This window comes from Ananas comosus, linkage group 7 (genome assembly GCF_001540865.1).
Source record: "Ananas comosus cultivar F153 linkage group 7, ASM154086v1, whole genome shotgun sequence".
Lineage (NCBI taxonomy): Eukaryota > Viridiplantae > Streptophyta > Magnoliopsida > Poales > Bromeliaceae > Ananas > Ananas comosus.
In genome coordinates this window covers 5573260-5585132 of record NC_033627.1, presented here as the reverse complement: position 1 = coordinate 5585132, position 11873 = coordinate 5573260, and the positions used below count along the sequence as shown (strand labels likewise).

Below are 11873 nucleotides of genomic sequence, written 5' to 3'. Positions count from 1 at the left end.
ATAATATAACTTATTATCAAATAGTATATATAATTAAACAGTGCAATATTTTTTAAATGTTGCACTATTTGACATCACATTGTACTATTGTACAGCCTGATACACTTATTAACTTGTATAATATATAGTCAAATAGTGAAATATATTTTTTTCTTTAATAAGAAGAATAAAGAAAAAGGAGAAAATAAAAGGAGTACGACATTGACGCCCATTTTCTTTCCCCCGGTCCTCCGCCACCTGCACATCATCGTTGTTGTCACAATCTTAGCCTCCTCGATGTCTGCCTCACTTAAACACTCTGAGATCGGTGCCTGCACGTCCACTTCCCGAATCTGCGACGACAGGTAAAGGAGTAGAGGAGTAGGAGAAGGAAGAGGATGCGAAATGATGGCGGTGGAGAAGAGGGGGAGAGGAAAGGGACAGCAGGTAGAGGAGTAGAGGAGTAGGAGAAGAAAGAGGATGGGAAATGATGGCGGTGGAGAAGAGGGGGAGAGGAAAGGGACGGCAATAACATCATTGAAAGAGATGAGAGAAAGAAAGGAGAGAGTCATTTTGCTCATATTTTTAAAAATTTGAGCTGAATTTATAAAATCCGAGCAAAAGTTCCATTTTGCAAAAGCGTAAATTCAATAATTTTTTTAGAAAAATACTAAATCTATAATCCAAAGCCCTTTCTAGATTTTAGTTAAAAAAAAGAAAAAAATTTAAATACCATCCCTGCGGTTTCGCACTTTTTCACTTTAGTACTCTGTAGTTTAACGTGTATCAATTTAGTACCACGTGGTTTCGCACTTTCTTATTTTAATACCCTGTGATTTAAAGTGCATCAATTTAGTACCGTGTGCTTTCATTTTTCTCTTTTCGTCGGCTCATCTGTTAATATTTTGTTAAATTGTATACAAAAACTTCAGATACCCTACCTAGGTTTATCAAATATTTACTTTAGTACCCTTTAGTTTTAACTTTGTCAAATTAGTGAAATAGATAATAAAAAGAGAAAAACAAAACCACAGAGTACTAACTTGATACACTTTAAACCGCAAGATATTAAAATGAGAAAGTGTGAAACCACAGAAGCTAACTTGATACACACTGTAGAGTACTAAAGTGAGAAAGTGTGAAACCACAAGAATATTTGAAGTTTACCCAAAAAAAAAAAAAAAAAAAAAAAAAGAAGAAAAGGGGCCATTAAATGAGCTAAGGTCGGGTTGTACTTGTACGTATAGTGTTACTTACTTTTTTATGGAAATTCGCCCTTCGCATTTCTCTGGGAATAAAAGGCTCAAATTTTGTTGAGGACCCCCTCAAATATACAAAATTTTGAAAAAGCTCCTTCAACTTCTCCATTTTTCGGTTGCCAACATTTTCTTTGATTTCTTTTAAATTTTCTTTGAATTATTCAAGTTAATAAATAAAAATGTTATCAAATTTAATAACTTTATTGAATATTAGTCATAAATTATTACTTTGTTTTTTTTTCTAAAAATAATTACGAACTTTGCTGAAATCACATTATTTTAAAAAAAATCTTTAATATTAAAGGTGTAACGGAAAAATAAAACTAGAGGATCCATTGAGTTTCCGTACACTTTCACAGAGAGAGAGAGAGAGAGAGAGAGAGAGAGAGAGAGAGAGAGAGAGAGAGAGAGAGAGAGAGGCGGTGGTGAAAAAAGGATAAGGAAAAAATAATAATAAGCTGAAGGAATCTTCCTTATAAATGGCCAATTTGCATAAAAAATCCACTAATTTTATTCTTTTGCGAAAGTAGACCACTTTTTTGGATTTTGTAGATTCGGACCGAAATTTCAGCAAACTGACGAAAATACCCTTATTACTTTTTCTCTCTCCTCTTTCTTTTTCTCTCGTTCTTTTTTTCCTCTCTCTGAAGAAGGCAGCGGAGGCGGAAACAGCCCGCCTCGCCTCCGCCCTGCACGCCCTCGCCCGTGCACTCCAGCCCTCCTCGCCTATGACCCTGCTGAGGTCGCATCGCCACCCTTCTTCTACATTAGGGTACGGCGACGTCGAGACGCAGGCTCTTCTCCTCCACCGCACGTCGGAACGCCGAGACGTCGTCGGAGGCGGCGAGATCGCCTCCGACGACGTCGCGATGGTTGCGATAAAAGGCAAAGGAGAGGTGGTGATAAAAAAAAAAATTATAAAAACATAAGAATAAAAAAAATAAAACTTATTTTTCTACAGAAAAGATCAAAAAATATAGGAGAAGAAAGAAAATGATGAAATTGCACTCTTAAAAAAAATTACACTGTTTTAAAAAAATTTGCACTGTTTTAATAAAAATTATACTATTTCATATAAAAATTACACTCTTTTAAAATAACTTTACACTCTTTAGGCCAATATTGCACCATTTAGAAAAATTTTGCACTATTTCATTTCTTTCTTTTTTTTTCCTCTTCTCCTTTTCTTCTTCTTCTTCTTCTTCTTCTTCTTCTTCCTCCTGCCGGAGCAGCACCCACCCTTCTTCTTCTTCTTCCTGCAGGAGCAGCACCCACCCTGTAGGAGCACCTCCCCCGCCGCTGCCGCCGCCGAGGAGGCCGCTGTCACGCCCCAGGACCGATACCAATTTGGGCGGGCCCGAGCACGTCAAACAGACGCCGAACGGACAGAGTTTTTCCTGTCCGCCCAAGGCTCATCACATGTACATTTTCAAACAAAAAGTACACTAGCGGAAATATACAAATACGGCTTACACGAGGGTAAGCAATAGTCACGAGTGAAAGAAAAAGGAAACTAAACATTCACTTGTACTATGATTTATTTTTTATCATATACATTGCATTCATCTTCTACATTTTCGAATTCCTTACATTTCATTTCATCATTTCCTTCTTACATCACATTTACCTCAAAATACACATTACATTCTTTTCTTTACATCTTTTATCATCAAATACAAAAGATGATCAAAGGGTAATTTACTACAAAAGATAAATCCAACTCTGGTGGCCTCTGACTAAGACGCGATTCCTTTACCTCGGTCGCTCGCCGGCTCGCTCGGTCCGGGCTCTGTGGAAATAATGGGGTGAGAACCACAACAAAGTTTCCAGTAGGTTCGGCCTCAATATCACCGACTTTCCCACTAGGACTAACTCAGGCATAATAGAAAGGATAAGCTGTATATAGTAACCAATCTATAACATGATGCTAATATGCCTGAACAATAAGCAGGAAATATGCTCAACATTAAACATATGCAAATTATGCAAGTTCTTTCATTCTTTGTCTTTACTCTTTATTCTTTGTTCTTTGTTTTTTACTCTTTGTTCTTTAATCTCAAGGCTAACCCGGGGGTTTTGCCATATTAGCTTGCTTCACATTAAGTCCATCATCGCAGGAACTCACTCGCTAGAACCGTCCTTCGGGTTTACTCCAACCCGTGATGCATAACTCCGGAGCGCATCGCCCGAGGGGGAGCGACCGCCCTCGAGCACGGAACTCATAGCAAGTATGATCATATCCTTAACTCAAAGGATTTATAAGTTTAATCTTGACTTTACACTAGCTCTAGTGTTCTTTCATCACTTTTTGTTGCCACTCTAGCAATCATTGTTCTTTACTATTCATTACTCTTGCTAACTCTAGCAATCATATTCTTTACATTCTTTACTTTTGGCTACCTCTAGCACTTCATGTTCTTTACTCCCCATATTACTTTAACTTTAAATATTGTCATTTTCACCATTCTTTACAATACACTGGTCCTTTACCTCACACTATCTCTAGTGTCATTTCACTTTAACTTTATCGAATGCCACTCGATCTATGTCATTGTGTCACTCTGTTCTTTTGCTCACTTTGGGTGCTCACTTTTCTCTCATGCATACACATAGGGTTTTCGACGTTCACATAGTTCTCATTCATCATATTATGCAAGTTGTACTCACAATCATGAAACATCATATTTTTATCATTACTTTACCCTAAAATGCATGCAACAATGTATATACATATGCTCAAATGAATGACACATTAGGCATAGAGGGAAGTTCAACGAGTTTGAGAAGCACCACCCACCTCGTAGGCTTTCAAAGGTGCTCCGATAATTTTCTTGAGATTTTTAGGCTTCTCGTTCTTTACCTGCGGCAAAACGAAGCCCTATTAGGCCATTTTGCTCATATCTTTACATTGGCTTTTCGTAACATTAATCCGAGCGCACCAACGCGTCAGAAATACTCCCAATTAGGTTTCTAAAGGGTCAATTTCACTTAGGAACCCCCATGAGCAAAAGCCCCAATTTGGGTGCCCTAGCTCCATAGCATTCATCAAACTTAGGGTTTGATCTCAAAGAGAAGCAAAAGTAGCTTCATTCTACTCTAAAGAGTTCATTAAAACCATTCTTATTTCACTCCAAACCCTAGTTTGGATTTCACCATTAGAGGTGGCCAAAGCTCACCTCAAGCTAAACCGTGGTTTTGAACTCTAAAGAAGCAAAAAGAAAGCTTCAAAGACTCTAAATAATCCATTAAAACCCATTTCTAGGTCATTCAAAACTCATTCTAGGGTTTTACTATACTAGAGATCAAAGCTTACCTCAAAGCTTTCCCTAAGATGCTCCACGGAGGAAGAAGAAGAGGTAGGCTCACTACTTGATCTTCTTCTTCACCTTCTTTTCCTTCTTTTCCTTCCTTCCTTTCTTTCTTCTTCTTCTCCTTTGCCTTCTAGAGAGAGAGGGAGAGAGAAGAGAGTGTGAGAAGGTGAGGAAATGAGAGAAAATCTCATTAGCCCCCTTAACATAACCATTGGGTTGCAAAATTGCAGCCAAGCCCCTCAACTTTTACTCTTTCACACAGCCTGGACTGGGCTGTTCGCGCAGGCGGGGACCGGTCTCTCCATCAGGGACCGGTTCCCGAAGGTCCACCCTGCGCAGCCAGAGCTGCTGCGTGCGATGCGACCGGTCTCTCTCTGGTGGGACCGGTCTCTCGGGGACCGGTCTCTCAGGCAGGGACCGGTTCCCGAGAGCTAGTTTTCCAAGACTTAGCCGATTTTTCGGCTGTCTCAATTCATACGCGTTCGAGGACCGGTCTCTCCCTCCAGGAACCGGTCCCCAAGAGCTCAAAACTGCAAAATACAGATTTTGATCCTTTAGCTCTCGAAAACCTCCCGTAACTCACTTTTGATCATTTTAACACCTTCGGACTTTCCGAAGTGTACCATCCTCGCACTTTTGTCAATTTGACTAAAGTTCGATATTTATTTTCTGAATTTTCGGTATATTACAGCCGCTGCGGCGACGCGGCGCATGAGCGCGGCCGCCGCCCCAGCCGCGATCGCGCGTGCGTTGTTCTCCTTCGCCAGGCACAGCACAAACAGCCCCCGCACCGTGCTCAACCTGGGCCGGCTGATGGCCGTGCTCGAGGGCACCGAGGCCGCCTACTGCACCACCTCCGGCATGTCTGCCATCGCCGCCGTCCTGCTCCAGCTCGTCAGCGCCGGTGGCCACGTCGTCGCCTCCAAGTGGCTCTACGGCGGCACCCACGTCCTCCTCTCCCGCGCCTGCAACATCCGCGCCACCTTCGTCGACGCCAACGACACCCACGCCGTCCGCGCCGCCGTCCATGAGGGTGACACCGAGATCATCAATTCTCATTATATTAATTACATCACTATCAACCACCATAAAAAGTATCCTATTCACTACACTAATAAACACACAACTATAATATTATAAAACACCACCCCCTATACAATTGTATAATTAATTGTATCCCACGCTTTTCTCTAATAGTTTAAGTTGTGAAATTAATTAACGTGTTGTTATTATATTATTGGAACGATGATTCTACGTGGAGACGAATGTCGACCCACACGCTGGCCCCACCCAGCCCCCGCCCCGTCGCCGGACCCCCCCCACCGTTCGCGCTACCGCGATCCACACCACCCAAAAAACAACACACCCTGAGGGAGACACCACGCGTCCGAACCAACCCCCTGCTGGTATGGCAACACCTCACAGCCATGGTGGTCTCCCCCGCGCGACTCCGCCCCGACGTCGTCATACACAGCGTCTCCAAGTTCATCAGCGGCGGCGCCAACATCATCGCCGGTTACTAACCAACTTACCCTTTTCTTTCCTTTTCTTTTTTTTTTTTTGGGCGGCGCCGACATCATGCGCCGCGTCGCCGCCGCAGCCTCCTCGGCGGCGGCGGTGACGGGGGAGGTGCTCCTACAGGGTGGGTGCTGCTCCTGCAGGAAGAAGAAGAAGAAGGGGGGTGCTGCTCCCGCAGGAGGAAGAAGAAGAAGAAGAAGAAGAGAGAGGAAAAAAGAAAGAAAGAAATGAAATAGTGCAAAATTTTTCTGAATGGTGCAATATTGGCCTAAAGAGTGTAAAATCTATTTTAAAATAGTGTAATTTTTATATGAAATAGTGCAATTTTCATTAAAACAGTGCAAATTTTTTTAAAACAGTGTAATTTTTTTTAAGAGTGCAATTTCATCATCTTCTTTCTTCTCCTATATGTTTTGATCTTTTCTGTAGGAAAAATTTTTTTTTTTTATTTTTTCTATAATTTTTTTTTGTCACTACCTCTTCCTTACTTTCTATCGCAACCATCGCGACGTCATCGGAGGCGATTTCACCGCCTCCAATGACGTTTCGGCGTTCCGACGCGCGGTGGAGGAAAAGAGCCTGCGTCTCGACGTCACCGTGCCCTAGTGGAGAAGAAAGGTGGCGACGCGGCCTCAGCAGGGTCGGAGGCGAGGAGGGCTGGAGTGCAAGGGCGAGGGCGTGCGGGGCGGAGGCGAGGCGGAGGCGAGACGGACTGTTTCCGCCTCCGCCTCCGCTGCCTTCTTCGGAGAGAGGAAAAAAAAACAAGAGAAAAAGAAAGAGGAGAGAGAAAAAGTAATAAGAGTATTTTCGTCAGTTTGCTGAAATTTCGGTCCGAATCTGCAAAATCCAAAAAAGTGGTCCACTTTTGCAAAAGCCCAAAATTAGTGGATTTTTTATGCAAATTGGCCCTTATAAATTGAAGGGATCTCTTTATAATTGATTAATTATATTTTTTTATTTTAAAAAAAATGTAATAAAAATATTTTTTAATAATTATAATGGGACAGATGACTTCTAAGAAATACTTAGATGGGTAAAAAAATATTATATCAGGAGTCATATTAACAGTATAAACGGTGCACTCTAAATTTTTCTTTTTTTATAAGTGAGAGAGAGAGAGAGTTAATATTTGGGGTGTTTGGGGGAGAGTTAAAGGGTGGAAATAGAGATGTCAACTGGTCGGATTCGGGACGGATTTTTTAAAATCTGAATCCGAACCCAAACCCGAACCCGACGGATTTTAAAAATCTAAATCCAAATTCGAATCGGACAAAAAATCCGAAATCTGAACACGAATCCGAAAATTTGAACCCGAAACACTTATTTCTTTTTTTAATATTTCAAAATATATTATATTAAATCTAAATTTTTAAAATACAAATTCAAATACATCAAATTTTAATATATATATTATTTATAATATAAAATAAATTCGGGTTTCTGTCGGATACAATCAAAATTTATATCTGAATCCATATCCGTCGAATTTTTATTTTTAATATTTATATTCGAATTCATATTCATTTAGCGTCGGATATATCCGTTTTATACGGATTTAGATTCGGATAAAATTTTATGTATCTATATTCATCGACATTCCTAGGTGGAAATAAATGAGGCGAGAGAAGAAGGAAAAAAAAAAAACAAAAGAAAAAAAAGTTGGGAGTTCATCCAATCCAAAGTAGCAGTAGTAAGCATTAGGAGGATATAAAAACTGAAAAATAGGACCTTCCATCTGTTCCTTTTTGTCCTTTAGGAAAGACATCTCATGATCTCTCTCTTCTCATCCTTTCAGAAAACTAATAAATAAGGAGAAAGAAAGCAAAAAATAAAATAAATAAAACTAAAATAATAAAACAGAACCAAAAAGAAAAACTAATGAATCAGCCTTGTAGCTGAGTTGGAAAACCTTTGTCCTTGTTTGGTGAAAACTCCCCAAGCCCATGTTCTCCTTCCTCTCCCCCCTCCACTCCATATATTATATCCAAACTAAACATCCCCACAACACACTACAACTTCTCCTCAACCCTTATCTACTCTTTTGCTTGATTTTTTTTCTTTTTTTTTTTCTCACTGTTCCTACATATAGCAAGACTCTTTTATCATCTCATGGTCCATTTAACAAGGACCATATAGAGAGACACTGTTTTGACAAGGAGGAGAAAAAGGGGAAAAAAAAAAGAAAAAGAAAAAGAAAAAGAAAAAAACAATGAAGTGTGCTGAGGCCAAGGATTCACCAGATTACCCAGAATTTGTTGAGGTTGATCCCACAGGAAGATATGGCAGGGTATGTCTTGTGCACCACAATCCCTTTCTTTTTCATTTCATTTCATTTCATTTCCCCCCTCATCTTCTACTCACCTCAATATCAATTTTGGATTTTTTTTTAATTAATTAATTAATTTTTTTTTTTTGGTCTTGTGCAGTACAATGAGATCCTTGGCAAGGGGGCTTCAAAGACTGTGTATGTTATGATCCCCCCCTCATTCCTGTAATTCTTTTTGGAGCAAATTTAATTCTTTTTCATTAGTGTTTCTCACATGGGTTGTGTGTGTGTGTGTGTGTGTGTGTGTGTGTGTGTGTGTGTGTGGTGTTTTGACCTGAAAAAACTGGGTGGCAGTTACAAGGCTTTTGATGAGTATGAAGGGATAGAGGTTGCCTGGAACCAGGTGAAGCTGTATGACTTCCTGCAGAGCCCTGAGGACCTTGAGAGGCTCTACTGTGAGATCCACCTCCTCAAAACCCTCAAGCACAAGAACATCATGAAGTTCTACACCTCCTGGGTGGACACCTCCAACAGGAACATCAATTTTGTCACAGAAATGTTCACCTCTGGCACTCTCAGACAGTAAGAAAAATTTCCATTGATTGATAAAAAAATAAAAATAAAAATAAAAATAAAAATAAAAATACTATCTAGCTTGTTCTGATTTGTGTGATCTATTTAATTAACATCTTGGATGTTGTGGGGATGGATAGGTATAGGCAGAGGCACAGGAGGGTTAACATCAGGGCTGTGAAGCATTGGTGTAGGCAGATCCTGAGTGGGCTTCTCTATCTCCACAGCCACGATCCCCCGATTATCCACAGGGATCTCAAGTGCGACAACATCTTCATCAATGGGAATCAGGGGCAGGTCAAGATCGGCGATCTCGGCCTCGCCGCCATCCTCCGCAAGTCCCACGCAGTCCACTGCGTAGGCACGCCGGAATTCATGGCGCCGGAGGTCTACGAGGAGGAGTACAATGAGTTGGTCGACATTTACTCCTTTGGGATGTGTGTTTTAGAAATGGTCACCTTTGAGTACCCGTACAGTGAGTGCACGCACCCGGCTCAGATCTACAAGAGAGTTATCTCCGTAAGAGCCCCGCATCTTTTAAATCTTTAAGACCTGGCAGCGTTATGCGGTCTAAATTGTTTAGGCTAAATTAGCAATCTGCTTACAGGGAACTAAGCCCGAGGCTCTGTATAGAGTTAAGGACCCGGAGGTGAGGCGATTCATCGAGAAATGCTTGACCACGGCCTCCCAACGGCTTCCGGCGAAAGAGCTTCTGAAAGACCCGTTTCTCCAAACTGACGATAACGGCTGGTGCTCTTCGGAGGGAGAATTTGGCTGCGGGGATCGTATTGTGAGGCAACCTAATGTTAGTTCTGCTCATAGTAATGGCTCGTTAATGAGCCACGGGTTCTGTGAAGATCCCCACGACGAAGAACCCCATGACGAAGAAGAAGTTTTGGAGAATGGTTGGGAGTACAGCGACGCGGATATAGAAGCCCACGGGATAGACCTTTTCCATGGCCAGGAGGATGAGCCTCTCACCAATGTAGATATCACAATTAAAGGAAAGAGAAGAGAAGACGGAGGGATTTTTCTGAGACTAAGAATCGCAGACAAAGACGGTATAATTGATGTTTTCTTTCTAGAACATTTGTTGAGTTGATTGTGTGTGTGCCTGTTTGGTCTAGCTCCAATGTACAGCAGCTTCTCTAATTCAGGGTGCAGAAGCTTTGGAAACTAGCAATTTGGCTTACACAATTTTTGGAGCTTTCGCTGTGGCGGGAAGCTAAAATAAGCTTTTGGGCCCAGATAGTGGAAACTCCAATCTGAAGCTTGTGCTCCTTTTGGAGAAAACAAAAAAAACTGTTACGGAGAATTTAATGAAAAAGCTGGTAATGCTTGTTTTGAGCGGCAGCTTTATACGAGCTCTAGCCAGCCCAAACAGGCTCCCTAAAATCAACAGATAAAGGAACTCAACAATCTGTTTCGCAGGCCGTGTTCGAAACATCTACTTCCCCTTCGATATTGAAGCGGACACCGCACTGAGCGTGGCAACCGAGATGGTTCAAGAGTTAGATATAACCGACCACGAGGTGACGAGAATAGCAGAAATGATCGACGGAGAGGTAGCTTTATTGGTACCGGCGTGGAAGCCTGGACCAGGTATAGAAGAAGCTCCGAACGCAAAGGTTTGCCATAACTGTGCATCAAATGCCTCGTCGTCTGGTTCGTTCCTCGACTACTTGTCATCGATGGAGAATTTGGGGTGCTGCTGCGCGCAACTTGAGTGTGCCGAAATGCATGGAAGATTTGAAGAGATAACATACCAAGTCGAGGGGTCGAGCCAATCCGATGGCCTTGATTTTCATTCGAGAGAATCAGGAGGAGAGACATACAACGGTGAGAAGATTATACACATGAATGGGGATGAAAAGAGCGAGATAAGAAAATCTTTCCGCCAATTTCGCTCCCATTCAGTTAAAGTACAATGCCTTAGATCACCAAAACCGCAACCCGATCTCAAAGCAAAGAACCAAACGGAGCAAGGAGAGTACAGAGCTCAACACTTGGGAGAATCAAGTAAACATTTGCATCATCACTCGGAAAAGAGTGTGGATAACGGATTTAATGATTCCATGGTAAAACCATTGCAAGCACTCAACGGTAAGATCGAGTCGTTCCATTTGGGCACTCATCACTCTTTCCGCATTCCCCGATGCAAAGCAAATCAAGATTTGACTAATGGCTATCACGATTTGGGAGCCGAAATGGCTCAACAATGTGAGTTGAATATAGAGAGTGGTAGTCCTGAGTTCATGTTCACTGTGGAGAGCTTCTATGCTAGTTCACTTGTGCCAAATTCTCTGGAAAGAACAAAGTCTCTCACCGTTGATGCGGTGGATGTTTAGTTTAGTTCGTATGCCTCTTTGGCGTTTTCCAGTTATCTAGCGACGCCCGGCGTGAATTGTACATTATTTTCATCTTTGTAATTTTGGCCCCTACCTGAGTGTAAAAGGGATTTGGGAAGTCGATTAGGATAAAAGAAAAGGGAATGATAGTTGCGTATTTTCGTTCATAAAGCTTTTGTAACTTTGTAATTGCTTCCTTTTGAACCGAAGAGGGATGTAATTTACCTGAGAAGTGAAAATTCAGTTCATTCTGTCATGAAAGACCACCTTCTTTAACTGAACTCTCTGAAAAGAGAGGGAAGTTAACTAAATTTGTTGAAGACTCCAGTAGTACTGTTATTATGTGTTACATTATGTGAAATTAATAGCTATTTTTCTTCAAAAGAATGATGTTTTTCATACTTGCCGAGACAGACGTGAATTTGAATTAAATGAAAGAAAGTGAATGAGAAAATTAAAAGAGTCTGGTGAAATTTAAACTCGGAATCTCCTACTTTAATAGTGTGTTTTTAGCAAAAATTCTCAAACTGTTAGAAATATGTGTATCTTTTATATTTAAATACTCAAAAACTATTGTCCAACAATGCTGAAAAGATAGGGATTTGCTAACATGTAAAGA

General features: G+C 41.2%; 2 protein-coding genes across 2 annotated transcripts; both read left to right on the top strand.

The window, feature by feature from the left end:
• LOC109712807 (methionine gamma-lyase-like) lies at positions 1967 to 6072 on the top strand. Its single transcript, XM_020236569.1, has 3 exons — positions 1967 to 2123; positions 5241 to 5582; positions 5975 to 6072. Exons 1-3 carry the CDS (start codon positions 1967 to 1969, stop codon positions 6070 to 6072), a joined length of 597 nt encoding a protein of 198 aa, XP_020092158.1.
• Positions 7924 to 11515, top strand: LOC109712838 (probable serine/threonine-protein kinase WNK9). Its single transcript, XM_020236612.1, has 6 exons — positions 7924 to 8354; positions 8494 to 8531; positions 8688 to 8915; positions 9047 to 9425; positions 9514 to 9967; positions 10338 to 11515. Exons 1-6 carry the CDS (start codon positions 8277 to 8279, stop codon positions 11252 to 11254), a joined length of 2094 nt encoding a protein of 697 aa, XP_020092201.1. The 5' UTR covers positions 7924 to 8276; the 3' UTR covers positions 11255 to 11515.